The sequence below is a fragment of the Diuraphis noxia genome, unplaced genomic scaffold, assembly GCF_037042655.1.
Source record: "Diuraphis noxia isolate RWA-SAM2 unplaced genomic scaffold, SU_Dnox_SAM2 contig0002, whole genome shotgun sequence".
NCBI lineage: Eukaryota > Metazoa > Arthropoda > Insecta > Hemiptera > Aphididae > Diuraphis > Diuraphis noxia.
This window is the reverse complement of record NW_028301712.1, coordinates 35,172,099-35,189,089: the sequence shown is the minus strand read 5'-3', so window position 1 is coordinate 35,189,089 and position 16,991 is coordinate 35,172,099. Positions and strand designations below refer to the sequence as shown.

The window sequence follows — 16,991 nt, the reverse complement described above, 5'->3', positions numbered from 1 at the left end:
ATTCGTCTGTTACTGCTTTATTACTGGATTGTACAGTGGCGTAATTGAGAATGTCATGGGAAGAATTATCAAAATAAATATTGTATGGAGGGTTTGCCCTAATTACTAATTAGTACGGTAGAGGACTTGTAATAAAAATATTCATTTTACAGTGATCTGTTTTTTTTTTTGTGAATATATACACGATTTATAGCAAAAAAATTTAATGATTTTCTTCAATATTTTGATAGGAAAATTAACTTAGTACCTACTTAAAAACAAAAACAAAAACAAAATTAGAAATTCTGTGTAATTTTCAAAATAATCAGGAAAAACAACCCTAAAAAAAATTATTCCCCTGAAACAATTTTCTTACTTTATTTTCAATATTTTCACGAATTTTCACGTAGTTCTCTTTAGGTTTTCTGTATAATTTTAATCAATTAACCTTAAATACTTTAAATATTCACCAAATGTTTGAACTATTATTTTTATACTTGGTATGATTTTTAATATGTTTTGACTTTTTGTGCTATTTATAGACATTTTAAATTTATTTTTGTAAAGAGTTGGTTATTATTCAAACTGCTTACATAAACTATTAAAAACTTAAGTAGGTAATAATTTTTTAAGTATTATATAAGTCTCCGCTTAGAATAGTTTTTAGTAGGTACTAGTAACTCAATGAGCCAATATAACATTATTATTAAATTAAAATTTAACTCATGCAATATAGAGTGAGTTACTCACTGGACACCTACTTCCGTACAGGTACCCACTAAGAAGTCATGCCGCGATGGAAAATGCCGATTTACTGTAATAGGAATACCCAGGGGTTAAAGTGGGGGGGGGGGGGCGCAGGAGGACTCGGTCCCCTTACCTCTGACGGCGGTTAAAAAGCGTCCACTTTAACAAATTAGGATTTTATACATTAGACATTATACATAAAACGATATATGGAACGCTAAAACGCTTAAAACTATATGGAGACATTAGTCTCCTCTGGAATTTTTTCCCACTTTAACCTCTGGGAATACCTGCTAGTTCTTGCGACTTTATAATAATAATAAATATAGATGCATATTGTTGTCGTCGTTATACGAATACGACTAGTAAGTATGAACGATTTCTATTCTAAGTTCTGATATCTGGTAATCTGCCCATAGTGTTCGGAAAGACAATTATGTAAAAATAACAAATATGATAATAGAAATATTAAAATATGTTTAATTTTTTTACCCAATTATTTGAGACTTGCAGGGTATTTCAAAAATATTTCAATGTAATGGGGTGGCCACCAGGGTGGCCTGTAAATATTTTGGGTGGCCGGGCCACCCCAGGCCACCCCTCAGTTACGTGCCTGGTCATATTAAATTATTTATCATTAATTATTTAATATGTGGAATGTGTGTGTAATGTGTATACTGTATACGCATTACCTAAACACCCTTCACACAAAATTTGCCTCTTGGTCTAGTTGTTTATGAAGGAGAGGAGTCCATTAAAATATTGAATAGATCAACTCCACTGGCCCTTCATTATAGTTTAGAACATATTATTGTTAAATAAATCCATGCAAACGTATATATAGTATATATTATACAGTCGTCACCAGTTATTGGTATTTAAAATGTAAGCAGCAAATTATATTTAAGTTGTTTGGAATTTGTTTACCAAATTATTTTCTAAGTAGTAAACAGTTTATACTATTTTGAATATTTCATAATTATTCATATTTGACTAATTATTTCGTCACAGCGTTTTGTTATTTGTATTCATTATTTTAAAAGTATGATTATCAACAATCAACATATTGAATATATCAAGAGTGTTTTCAGAAATATTTCTGATGAATTTATTCAAATTCCGATTTTTAAAACTTTTTACCTACTAATAATGTCGTCTAATTTATTGCTTATAAAGACTATGTTTTAAAATTCTTTAGATTTTTTTGTACTTCTGAAGGAGTGTGCTGAGGCGATACAAACTTCTGTTTTTCAAATCCGACTCCTAGTTTTTTGTTATAATTCATTAAGTGGGTATATATATATTTAATAATAATGTATATATACCTAATTTTTAAATAAAAATTATAACTGGTAATTGTTCAATTATTTAAATGCTTGTTGCAAAAATATAAATAAGACGTACCTTATTTCTAATATTTATTCACATTTTATACACTTATTATTGGACCATTTTTGAGCATTCAGAGTTTGAATTTTGACAAAATACGTAAAAATCTCAAAAATTCGCAAATTATTTTAAGCTAGAAATTTATAAAAATTTTTCTTTTTAAATCTAAGATTTGAAAAATTAATACAAGATTCCTTACAAAGTTACAAGTTTGTCAAACTCTATCACAAAAAAAAAAATGTCCACTAGAAATTCAAATTACATTTTTTCAAGCGTTTTAAATTTAAATTTTTACAACATTGAATTTTCACTAGATTTCTCATTTAGCGATTTTCTTATTTTGGTGTAATTCTAAAACAAATGACCGCATATACTTGAAAATTTAACTGAATGTTTATATAGGCATTTTCTATATTTTATTTAATTTTCAAAATATTTTGATTCGTTTTGAGCTGTTTACCGACATTTTAATTTTTCAACATTTTTAGTTTTTTTTTTCTATAAATATCGATAAAAATGCATTTGTTTGGTAGAAAAGCTTGAAAATTTAATACAAGGTTTCTAACATATTTTTACAATAGCAGTTGAAAAATAAAATAAATTCATAGTCACAATTTTTTTTTTACAAGCATTCAAAGTTTGAATTTTAAACAACATACGTAAAAATCACGAAAATTTATGAATTATTTTATGCTAGAAATTCATTAAACATTTTCCTTTTATATCTTAGAATTTAAAATTTTATATAAGGCAAAGCTCCTAACATATTTTTACAATAGCAGGTGAAAAATAAAAGAAATATATTAATACATTTTTTTTTTTACAAGCATTTAAAGTTTGAATTTTGACAACATGTGTAAAAATCACGAAAATTCGCAAATTATTTTAAACGAGAAATTCATAAAAAATGTTCTTTTTAAATCTAAGATTTGAAAAATTTTAATAATCTATAATTTATCCTAGACAGATACACCGTCTCCACTCAGAATCGTTTTTCGTATACCTACAATGATATAATATCATTGGATTCAAATTTAATTCCATCCATTCAGTGGCGTAGCCAGGATTTTTCAATGGGGGGGGTTTACGGTTTAGGTATATATAAAACAAATTATTTCAAATTGTATTGTACTTCAAATTTCAATTAAAGCATTTATTTATTAATGTCAAACAAAATTTTAATCACATTACAATATTTACATCAACCGTATTCTTCTTGTTTTAGTCGCTAATTTATTTAGGACATCATCAGGGTCTATTATTATATCATTATGTATATTCATCATTGCTAAACCATTCAACCTATTTTCACATGTGGTGTTTCGTAAATATGTTTTCAATCTTTTTAATGTGGAAAAAGATAATAACCATAAATAATATCTTTAATCGTGGTCATAACCACAGTGTTTTTGAAAACTCGTGCAGATAATATTAAAAATATAATATTATTATTATTATCAAATATCAATCAGGTTTCTGTCGTTTCTGGACGAGTTCTCTGAATATTCAGAAACGTTTTATGTCATATATTTTCATAGATAGTAGGTACTAGAATTAATGAAATATATCATAATTTATTAGATGTTGAAAGTCAATTGGGGGGGGGGGGGTTTAAACACCCAAAACCCCCCCCTGGCTACGCCACTGCATCCATTACAGTAACCCACTTTTATCCTACTGTATACAGCAGAGCGACATCCACAACTTACCCGCTTTTTTAAACATTTAATTAATACAATACCTTCATTCAAAAATATTTTCTCATATTGGTATACATATTTAATTTCCCCGACTATTGATCCTCGGTCACATTTAAGAAAACTGTTTATACCTACAAGCAGTGCTCGACTTGGGGGGGAGGGGCGCAGGGGGAGGGAGTACCCTAAGTGATAACATATATAAATAAATAAACCTAAATAAATAGTTTTTTTTTGTTTTGTTTCAATTGTTTTTGAGTTTGTTATATATTATTTTATAAGTTAAAAATATAATTTACAATATAATATTTACATAATTTTTTTTTTTAAATTTAATTATTCATAAATATTTCCTATATGATTTAAAGCGGTGTATTAGGGGGTGTGAGTGTGTAGCCCCCGTGGCTTTGTAACGTTTAACAAGTGGTGGGGACGCTCTTTTTTTAAAGTAAACAGAGTCCCCCTACTTTAATTTTGTCAAGTCGAGCACTGCCTACAAGTATAATTATTGATTTATTTTGATATTAATCGAAACCATAAGAAAATAAAATGTTTTTCTTATATTATAATACTATTATAGGTACTAAATACACGAAAATATGCACTAAAATATGAAATATGCAATTACAATTTTAGAATAAGCCATTAAAAAAGAAAAATATCGATAATATGGGTTAAAAAAGTTTAATTTTTAAGGTCGTTATTATCATGAAACAAATGTTGTCCTCAATTGGCATAATTATACGATCATCCAAAATAAATATACAAATGCATATATACAAATCCGCGCTCTAGTGATGCCTGATGAGCTGGTTGAAAACATTTCGGTATAACTATACGGTTTGAATCATAGCTGGCTAGAGTATTACTCAATTACCTATACAAATAACACATTTGAATACAAATTACACAGATATATTCTATACTATTACTATACTGTCTATACTAGTATACTAGCTACCACAGTCCACAATATAGATATCAGTGACAAATAATAATATTATCATAATGCAGAACTGCAGAAGCATCAACACTCATCATAGACAATATACTGTGAAAATCAAACATAATTTTTAGATAACCACTTATCGCAACTAATAAACGTAATTATTTTATATATCATTAATTTAGATGATTGACATGAAAAATGAATTATAAAAGTTTATTCAATTATTTTGTATGCTTATCTTGAAATAATTATTTCAGTTTTATAATAACTATATAAGGTAAAATTAATTTGGTGTGTACACGGTAATTATTTTTATGTAAGAGGAAATTTGGTGGACAATGAGTGTGTAATCACCGTATTGTATCACGCGATAAATCGGAGTGCTCTAAGGGAGACATTCCCGTTTGAAACATTTTAGTTAGGTACCGTGGAAGAGCTGGCTGTGAACGAAAAAATAGATACTACTACCTTTCACAAAAATTCTACTATTTTATAAGCTATAAGTTTTAAATCTACAATAATCAATACTATTGAAACCTTTTTAAACATCACATTTTAACACATATCTTATTAATTATAATAATAAAGTTTATACCTAAATAACTCTTTTTATTAATATTATATTAATGATTAAGATAAACCAGTAAATATTAAATAGTAATACACTGTCCACTTCAGTATACATCAACATGGACACAGTACTTTTTGATGTGACCCATTGGTTAAAAATTGATTGTAAATCGCGTTAGTAATCCATATGCCTATAAAAAAAATGGCATGCTTTCCGCACAAAGGCAATTATATTCAAAAAAAATTTAAAAGTGGCGGATTACCCATTAGGCTTGCGAGGTTCGAGCCTAGGGTGGCAATTTGTAGGGGGTGGCAAATTGTTTCATGTTATTTTATTTTTATGAACAAAAAAAAGAAAAAGATACTGGCATTCAAATGGGGTACTCATAAGTCATAATGTTTAGTATCTAAAGAAATTAATTGCTACTTGTTTCTTGTTATAACTTGCATTATTATACAATGTTTTGTTAGCCCCCCCAGAATTTTAACCCTAGTTGCGTCTATGGCAACAATAGGACATCTCCATATTTTGGTCAAAATTAGTTTTTTATTGCACATTAAATTGTCATTAATAAATTATTAAGAAAACAAATAGCGTCGTTTGGTGCAATAACCAGAAAAATCTGATTGTTAAATACAGAGAATCAATATTATTTGAAATATCTCTTTCAATATTTAGTATTGCCAGTGAGGAAAAACGGTCTTGAGTCATAGTTGACCGTATATATGTATTGATACGTCTCATTGTCGAAAATGACCTCTCACATGATGCTGAAGAAATTGGTAAGGTCAGAACTAAATTTAAAAGTTTATATACATTAGGAAAAGTTGAAATAGTATTATAAAAATGATTAAAATGATATCGTTTTTATAACTCTTGATAACAATAAACTCACAAAATATTATGTTAAGTATTATCGCCGATAAATAATTACAAGAGTGATCATTTTAGTATTATCATTCATTCATTCGTCACAAGTTCAATATAATAAGCACAATAATTTATATTTAACTATTTTAACTCGACGAAATAATCAAAAATAATACAAATAATTCTGGGGGGGCTATAATTCGCACTGGGGGGGGCTAAGCCCCCCCCTCCCTAGATACGCCTATGGATATCATATTATAAAATATGGAGATGATTTGTTTTTACACTAAAAATATTTAATATATTACGCGAATAATTCCATAATATATATATACATACTGTATTATACATATATATTATAAATAATTAGACATCTCTCGCATAGTCGCATCTCCGATTCCAAGTTTTATTTTTTGGTTTTGAAATCATACAAATTTTATTCTGATAATTGGTCACTAGCCACTATAGGCTAGAATAGGGGTAAGTGTTTGCCACATATAACGTATACAAACAGACAATTTATTAATTGGAGATGTCTTCTTCTTCTTGCTCCCATGTCTTCATTTGTTTAGTACATACACTATAATATTAGGTATATTATAACTTATAAGACTATTATATTTATTAACATAGTTCGTTCGTTTTTTTCACCACGGACCGCGGTAATTTTACACCATGTCGACATGTCCAAGCGGGAATGTTCGCCACTGAGTAGGACGAGTAGGTACCTACATAGATTTGACCGTAGTACACATCACGGGGAGATTACACAGTCGTCGTCCACCTATTGTCAGCTCACACAGTAATATTTACCATATACACATCAATATATCATTTTTTTTGATTTTTTTTTCATCCTATGTAAACTCGATTCGCCAAACCTTACTATAGAACTGAAATAATTTGTGTTATTTACTTGAAATAATTATTTCAGTTTTATAGTAAACCAGTAAGGTTTGGTGACTCGAGTTTCAAAGGATAAAAAAAAAAAAATAATAATAATATGTATGCGGTAAATATTTGTGTGCGAGGCGGAAATAGTTCGACAACGACTGTGTAATCTCCCCGTGGTGTGTAATACGGTAAAATCGATGTTCTCAGAGGCGTACGTCCCTCTTGGACATGGTGTAATTACAGCGGAGAAAAAAACTAACGAACTGTAAATATACAAATGTAATGTACTTACATACCTACTACTATTGATAATATATTAATATGTAAAATCAAGTTAAGTAAGTACAAATGTACGATATTATTTTAACGGTACCTACCTATCTATTACTTATTAATTTAAAGTGACGACACTTAAGAGGACGTGATACCCGCATGTGTTGTCTCTGTCTTACAAGTGCATTATATAGTAAACTTTACGTTCAGCAGAACACGTGTAGCTCCGTTTGCTTAAAAATTAGAGTGAATTGACCTCTTATAAAATTTAAAGGTATGATTGTTATCTAGTCAACCTCATATGCTTTTTAATATATTTAAATTTTAAAGGAAGTTATGAGTATTTTAAGATGCACAAAAAATTCACAATTTTAAAATACTCATAACTCGCTTTAAATTTGATATAAAATAAAAAGCATATGAGGTTGTTTAGATAATAATCTTACCTTTAAATTTTATAAGAGGTCAGTTCACTCTAATTTTTAAGTTAACGGAGCTACACGTGTTCTGCTGAGCGAAAAATGTACCATGTTACGCATTTGTAAGACGGAGACAACACATGCGGGTATCTCGTTCTCTTAAATTAACCACGCTAAAAATTGTTGGCCTAAATATTTTGAAATTATCATTGTGTATACCTACTGTATGTCTGTGTAGGACGTAGGTGCTACTTCAAAAACATTATTCAAATTTAACACATTAATTACAGCGATACCCACTTGGGACTGCCAACCTATATATTAATAATTAATATATAATTTTATATAATACAATCAGTGGCGTGGTGAACTAAAAATATAGACCCCCTTATAGAAGACCCACCCCACATGTATTTGCATGTAAATAAGTACAATCCTTGATACCCACCCCCCAATATTTGAAAAATCCCAGAGGCAATTGCCTCTGAGATTACTCTTTGCCACGCCACTGAATACAATAATAATTATTATAAAACGTCACTAATATGATATTGCAGTAACGACAGATAACGTCACAATGTGCCATATCCTGTACAATGTTATATTTTGTATACGATAAGAATATAGGTAGGCGTATGTCCTAAGTAGACAATAGTACCTACATATTGTCATATTGGTGTGTTTTTTAGCAATTTAAAGTATAATAGTATCAATTAAAGATTATATTAAGTAGTTACATGCCAACATTTATAAAGGGTTCTTTAAAAACAGATAACACCAAATGGCAAATTTAAATGTTCAAATAAGCTGCATGCCCATTGACGGTTGCTTATTGAAAATGGCTTCCTCATTTTTGTACTAGCACAGTCGCACCTTTAGGCACTAGTCTCTAATGCTTTATATAACCCCATATAGGATAAATAATATTATCTTAATTAAATTGTTGACTGGTTACGAGGAATTATTGTTCCATACAATGGTTCGGCGTTATAAATTATAATCAATATAGGTGCATATTCCTTCTTTAACAGGTCCTGATTAAATCGGCTTAAATAGAAAATAGAAATTATGACTTATGAGACATGAATACAATATTGTCGTATATTATTGTGAAAGTGTGATACCAGATTATTATAATAATTATAATATGATATATTAATATGAGGTGGTTGGGAATTGGGCAAGACGTAGTTTGTCCCAAATAAACTATGTTCCACAAAAAAGTTATTCCAACAGACTTTGTTCCGCAAAACATTTGTTCCATTGGACTTTTGTTCCATAAAATATCTGTTTCCATCTACTTTTGTTCCATAAATATTTATTCCACAGAACACTTGTTCCACGTTTGGAACAAATATTCGTGGGACAAAGACGTGTATTGGTATAAATGGTTTATGGAAAAAAAGTCTATAGGAACAAATGTTTTGCGGAACAAAAGTCCTTCGGAATAAATATTTTGTGGAACTAAAGGTAAAATTTGGACCTTAATTAATTTAGAATAAATAGGTATATCGTGGAACAAAAGTTTTGTGGAACAAAAGGTAGTGATCCGAAAAAAACATAGATAATATATATATATATTATCTATGGAAAAAAAGGGAAGGCAAGACAGGACAGCACAGGTAACAGGTAACCTACCCATTATAATATTTTAAAATTTATGCAACTCACCGTCACGGCGTCACGATCGTCATGCACTCATGCTATCACTATACACTATGCAGTACTCTAATATTTCTAATTTCTAAATTTTTTATTTTTATCGTTTTAAGTTTTTCACTGTGTCAATATTCAGATTTCAGACCAGTGTTTACTGTCTAGACGTGTTCGAGTTATAAATTATAATATGTTTCTATTATAGTTATGACATGATTTTATGGTATTCATATTTCATTTCTAATTTACAAAATTAGTCTTGCTCCTATTAACAATTCTATTTTATATATATTTCATCCGTTTCAGAACCGCTTTCCTCCCGGGAATTATATGTTTGTATTATTTTTAAGTAGTTTTATTGAAAGCCTGTTGCTTGAATTGTTATACTGCTGAGAAAGTTATACGATAATCATGAACGACGATGAACTTGCAAGTCTTGAACTGTAATCGTTTTTTAGATTAATAGTTTTATGTCGTCGGCGAATGACAGTTATTGATGTTTTCGTTTATTTTTAGCAACAATATTTCACAAAAGTCTCCTCAATTGTTACAAAATATTCCGACTGGTGCTGTTGGACCGGGTAGAGTGGCTCCACCGATGACCACGACTGCAACACATCCTCCAAATACAAGTCCTAATCATCCTCTCAACTTGAATGGACAAATAATTCAGAGAAGAGGTGTCCCAACGCAGTATACTATTCCCAACAATATAAATAATACTTATGGTGGAGCTTTCAATAATTACCCTTATAGAGGTATGACAAACATGAACATGGGTGGATTCAATCCTTACAATATGTATGGGCAACCAACAAACCTAACCAACAATACACACCAAAATCCGTAAGTCTATATTTTGTTTCTATCAGGCACAGGCTAATAGCCACTAGTACTAAACAATTATTATGTTATCTCTTGTGTATATTATTTATTTTTTGATTACAACTATTAATCGACTAGTTTTTCTCAACAGTTTATACATTATTTAATTAATTAATAGTTGTAAGTTATAGTAAAAATGTAATATATATTTTAGACTATTAGTACTCTACCTATCAGTGGCATAGTGAACATTTTTTATAAATCACTAGCTGAACCCGTGCACTTAGTAGCCCGTTAAAAATCTCTTTTATGGTCCATAGTTCATATTGTGTGTTAAATTAATTTCATGTGATGTACCTATATTTTTATACATAATGATAGATAGTGGTTAAAATATATTATAATCTTACAACGATATTCAATTTCGTATATCATTATGTAATTTTCTTCGTTTTTTCAATATAATGTTGACAATTTAAATATTCAATTCAATGATATTTAAGCATAACACTTTTTAACTTAGCATATCTTCTACCCATATGTCTAATAAAATTCTGTACAAAATTTTGTCGCAATCAGTCCAGCTGTTTAAGAATGTATATAGGACTAACAGATAAATATATATAAATATATATAACCATCACTAATAACACAGAACAATTAATAACCGTCACTAAAGCAACCATTAGTGGTATGTATTTGTATGTTTACAGCCAGCTTTTATATTTATATATTATTATTATAAAAAAAGTTTATTAAATAATTTGTGTTCTTTACTTGAAATATTATTTTTATAAAATTTAGCGATATTTGATTGAAAAATTAAAAAAAAAAACAGAAAATCTAATAAAAAAATAGTTGATGCGGTAAATATTTTTGTGCAAGGGGCAAATAGACGAACAATTTTGTGTAATCACTGTATTGTGTTACGCGGTAAATCGGTGTTCTCAGAGGGGAACATTTCCCCTTGAACAATTTTTTTACCGCGTAAAAGCTGGCTGTGAACATACAAATACATACTACTACCATTTATAAATAAAAAAAAATGTCCATCCTAAAAATAAGTCCAGCTGATCTCAAGAGCACTTGTTTGTTTAAATGGTTTCTGTTGACTACCAAAAAATATGAATATTATTTATTTTATTTTTTACTGGGCAGATGGCGCCACTTTAATTTCATCACACCCTCATCATATTTCTCTAACCCGATAACTTTCTCAATTTTTTCATCCGTAAGAACCTTCTCATGGCAATTACGACCCAAACAAAAAAAGAGTGAGCGAAATCGGTTCAGCCGTTCTCAATTGATGAATTGTTATACATTTTTGTCTCCATTTATATATATATATATAGATTATGCAGGGTATATATTTCAGTATCTATCCATCATAGGTGGTTATTTAATCAAATATTTTAGGGGCTTGACATTTTTACATTTATAAGTAGATTGAGCAAATATAAAAGACAAAAATATAGCACTCGATCTTTTTAAATGAACGATCCATTTTGAATGAAATGCCTAAATATTTAATATCTTTATGGTACTTAAATATTATTATTATTATTATTTTAGTATTTATTGGAATTAGCTATTGTCTATTAATTATTTAAAGGCAGATATTTTTTGTATAAATATGTTTATTAAGTATCTTAATTACTAAAAGAAAATCATCAATTGCTGGGCACTAACTAACAAAATATAAAAATTAGAAATATTGCATAGAGACATACATCACAAATAAAATCATATACCTAGGTATATACAAATAATAATGTACACATATTTTACTATATTATGTCTTATTGTTGTTCTTTTACGACGACTTGGTAATTTCCGCCTCTATGCAGGGTTGTGATCCATTATGAAAAACAGCAAAAATAACTTAATGTTAGAGTAATTGAATTTAATAATTAAAAATCGGTGATCATAATAATATACCATGTGTTCACCAATCTAAGGAACACTGAATTTCTCAGCTGGATAATGTTGGAATAAATCAAATTTTTTTTGACGAGTTAGTGGTATATAAATACACATTTTTAGATATATTTCAAATTGTTAACCCTTTTAGTACGCACAAGCGCAACGCAACTTTTTTTTTTTTAAAGCGACCGGTATTTTTGATACCAAATTCGGATAGACTGAATTTTTTAAAATAGTTTTGACCAATTAATTATGGCTCTAAAACCAAAATTGATTGATTGAGAGCCATTCACATTTTAATAAATAATACATTTTTACAATTCATTATAAAATGCATAAAATCATTTATTATTATTTATTATTGGTTACTTTTTGAATATTTTTACGGGGGTTTTTTTTTTATACATGTTATAAATAAGATAAATATAATACGGATATATAATTATTTAATTAAAATTGATTACAAGTTACTACTGTATGCGTAAAAATATGTCGGTATATAATTTTGTATCTTTAATATTTTTTAATTTCTAATAACAACTTATAAGGACCCTTGTATTTAATTTTCAAACTTTTTGAGTCAACAAAAAATGTCGGATATTGATAATTTAAAATAAATTATTCAAAGAAAATTAAAAATTAAAAATGCCTTTAAGTATCTGAGTCAAAATATATTAAAAATTGTATCATGTAGGTATAGAAAAATAAACATTCGTTGAAAATTTCAAATATCTATGATTATTTATTATTTATTTATAACACAATAAGATAATTTTTTGATTACATTTTTTTTTTTTTTTAATTGTTAAGAAAAAATATGAGGAATCTTATATTAAGTTTTCAAATCTTGAATATAAGTAGAAAATTTTTAATGAATTTCTAACTAAATAATTTGAAAATATTCTTAATTTTAATCAATTTAGTAAACATAAGTAGGGTAAAAAGCTACTCAAATTTTTCATAGAAATAGCTTAAAATTTAACGTTTATTAGTTTTTTAGGTACTTAAAAAAACCTAATCAGACTTAATTTTTATAGGCACATCATGCATCTGCTCTGTTGCCTAATGGGTTCAGTCTGGACCTGTGTAGACTTATATTTACACAATTTTTCCGAATCAAATTCAGTCATTTTAGAAAGAATTTTTTTTCATTTCATTTATATTGAAATACTTATATGTTTCAGTAGTAAATAAAACAAAAAAAATTTATAATTTTCAGTGGTGGTATTTTAATATGTAGTTCAAACACATGTATCAATTGTCACAGATATTTGATAATGCAATAGTTTATTGTAAATATCTGTGCCCTAGACAAAGAACAAGTGTGAAATGATGTAAACTAACTCAAATAAAAAAATAGTTAAACATCAGGTAGTCTAATCCATAGAAAATATAATAAGCTAATATTAAAAATTTAAAAATTCATTAGGTATATTACATGGAGTAGAGGTGAACTGTTTGTACAAAACTTACCCCCATGTTGAAACATTTATTTAAAAAAAAATTTAAGCTAGGTAACAAATAATATAAAGTTAGATCATCATAGCTGCCGTGATCATCCGTTCCTATTATTTGTATTGATGCCTTTAAATATACCTAATATCCAAGTTTATATTTAATTTTGTATTCTTACAGATTTGTAATTGCAGCTCTTGAAAATTCTCGTCCTGCTTTTGATTCAATACATTCTGTTGTTGAATCATTTAACTCGGTCAGTATGATGTTAGAGTCTACATTTACTGCAATACACACGTGTTTTCAAGCATTATTAAGCGTAGCTGAGAATTTTACTCGTTTAAAATCATTTATGATGAAATTTTATTCAACTATTGTATCATTCAAATTAGTTCGTTGGTTTTTAACTAAACTTTTTTATCTTTTAAGTAAGTAAAGTATTAATTGTAAACAACATATTATGTTTGCTTAATATAATAATCTACTTAGAAATGGTTAGAAGAGATAGAGGATCAAGTACGGAAGAAGACTTATGGACAGCTTTATCATCTAAAAATAATCATAAAGAAATAATTTCATCTGATGGACGATCTTGGCCATTAGTTGTTTTTACTGGATTGCTAGTCTCTACACCATATCTTGTATACAAACTACTCAATCCAACAACACCAGAATCTGGTTCTATTGTCAATAACACTCTATCTTCAAACAGTTAGTAGAACTTTCATATTATAATTCAACTAAAAATCAATATTTTATAATTTTATATAGGTGGGTCGCAATAACTCGAAGTCGAAGAGGGATAAAGATTTGATTCGAGATATCTAACTAATTAACTGGGGAATAATTTTCTAAGGGAATAAAAAAAAAATTTGAGTTATCACTACTCGACTGTACTTACCTTCATACACAGCATATTGAGGAGTGTTTATTTGTGTGGTGGGATGGTGGTGCAAATGTATAATTTTAATACTATTATTTTTTTTTCTTTGGGTGAGTGGGTCTATTCACAAAAAAATTTCAACAACAATTTTTTTTAAATTAATTTAATTCTTCATTAAACAAATTTTGACATCATAAAAATTAAATAATTTGATTTCAAATATGTTGGATGTATAATTTTCTGTATTTTTGACAAGTGCTGCCTAAGCTTATTCTATCAAAAGTAGTCTTTTAATCTAAAGTAGTCATTATCAATATTCATACTGTTTTCCTTACTGTTTACAGCGAGCATTACTATTGCACAATGTGATTGGAATAGTACAGATGCAAACACTATTCCTTTGGTGAAAGGAAAATCTTATTTTACATCTCAAGAAAATATAGCATCAGCTGAAAAAACTGGATGGCTCCTTGTCGCTAGCAATGGGCAACATGGATATGCACCTTTGATGGGTTTTAAGGAATTTAAGACTGATAATCGCTCATCAAAGTCTCAAATTCAAGATAGTATGGCCAATGTGAGTTTCGATCCTATACCATCAAATTCACTTGAACAAATGCAACCAAAATTATCAACTCCAGTCACTGATGTACATGGTAATCCAATAGCTCTACCTCACCCATTGGTAGATAGTGATAAATCTAACATTGGCAAGCAATGATAATCAAAAAACATTTTTATTATTAGTTGTGTATTTGTTATGTGTTCTCTTACATATATAAAAAACTTATCAAATATTAGGAATTTTCAGGCTTTAAATGTAGACATAAAAATAAATATGAACAATATTTATTTTGTTTAATATTTTATTATCAGTATCAAGTCTGAAACATACAAAACTCAACAATACTAAAAATTTGTTTCCATCATATTTGGTAAGGTTTCACTTTATACTTATGATTTTTTATTTATTTTACATTCATTCCATAGTTATTTTTTATGGAAGTAAATCAATTGTATTAGCTAATAAGTCTCATTATATCATTAAAACGAAAATGTTGTTATTTTTTTAGAGATAAAAAAATGTTTGTTGGTTAAGTTTTATTCTTATACAATATGTCTAAATATATCAACATTTTAAAAGATAATTACATTATTGAATTTAAGCAATATATTACATTTATGCTTATTATTGTATAAAACATAATATTAATTTATGTATTATACAATATTATATTATGACGAAACAAGTTTAATTTTTATAGTATATAAAAATATTTTATATGCCATATAATGTACTGATATACTAAATTTCAAAAATAATAAAAAATTATGGAATTCTAGGTTTTAAAAATTGTCTTTTTATAATTTTGAAATTAAAAACTTTTTCTGTGTAAATATGATGATTTCTGTGATAATAAAAGTGTATTTAAACTTGACTTTAAAATTTAATTTTTGCCCTTGGGCATAAATTAGGGAGAAAAAAATGCCTTTCCCCAAATATTTCTTAACAACCTCAAAGTGTAGTAAATTATGTTATAAATGTTAATTGATATTTCAAAAGATTTTTAAACATATCTAGTGCCGGTAACTTTATTTCAAATCTGTTAAGAAGACGTGATACCTGCATATGCAGGCCCGTCGTAAGACATTTTCCGCCCTAAAGCGAATAAAAATAGTAATTAAATTTCTGTATTTTTTGGAAATTTAATATTACAATTTGCCGCCTCAATTTTTTTAAATGTTATGCCGCCCTAAAGCAACGCATTGGCTTGCTTGTACCCTAGTGACGGGCCTGTGCATATGTTGTGCTTACAAGTGCATAATATAGCACATTTTATGCTCAGCAGAAAACGTGTAGCTTTTTTAATTTAAAATTTAGAGTGAATTGACCCCTTATAAAATTTAAACTAACAAAGCTACACGTGTTTTGCTGAATGTAAAAATTGCTATGTTACACACTTGTAAGACGGAGATACATGCAAGTATTAGGTCCTCTTAAGTGTAATATTATACAACCTCAAGTAGAAGTGTAGAACCTAAATAAATAAATATTCATCTACTGATTATCATTAATATTGCCATGCACTGAAGTTACATATCTTTTGGGTTAATACTAGTAACTAAGTAGTCAATACCAATAATTAGTTTGTTTTTATTCATCATGTAATAAACCAGACCTGTAAAAAATTCGAAAGGAGAAATAAAACTTAGGTGTGTTGAAATATGGCCAAACACAAAACAATGGCGTAGAACCAAATTTTAGAACACTCATCATCATTCAATTAATTAAGTTGCTGATAGTGTGGTATGTGTAAAATTAAAATTTAACAATATCAATGTTTGTTTGAACACTTGAATGACATCCTAAATGGAGCCAGGATTGTATTGATTTTATTATTCTTATTTAGTTTATTACTGAATAGTAAGTAAGGTATCTAGTAAATAATTCGTAGTACAT

At 28.2% G+C, this 16,991-nt stretch overlaps 1 protein-coding gene across 1 annotated transcript; it reads left to right on the top strand.

Annotated features, from left to right (window-relative positions):
- The first annotated feature begins 9,448 nt into the window (after positions 1–9,448).
- Positions 9,449–15,969, top strand: Pex13 (peroxisomal biogenesis factor 13). Its single transcript, XM_015519950.2, has 6 exons — positions 9,449–9,667; positions 9,751–9,887; positions 9,961–10,290; positions 13,828–14,075; positions 14,137–14,358; positions 14,875–15,969. Exons 2-6 carry the CDS (start codon positions 9,856–9,858, stop codon positions 15,249–15,251), a joined length of 1,209 nt encoding a protein of 402 aa, XP_015375436.1. The 5' UTR covers positions 9,449–9,667; positions 9,751–9,855; the 3' UTR covers positions 15,252–15,969.
- Positions 15,970–16,991: the final 1,022 nt, after the last annotated feature.

Coding starts and splice junctions, on each gene's coding strand:
- Pex13 (XM_015519950.2), top strand. CDS start 9,856: ATGAACGACGATGAACTTGCAAGTCTTGAACT. Junction 10,291..13,827: donor AACAATACACACCAAAATCC/GTAAGTCTATAT, acceptor GTATTCTTACAG/ATTTGTAATTGCAGCTCTTG. Junction 14,359..14,874: donor TAACACTCTATCTTCAAACA/GTTAGTAGAACT, acceptor TACTGTTTACAG/CGAGCATTACTATTGCACAA.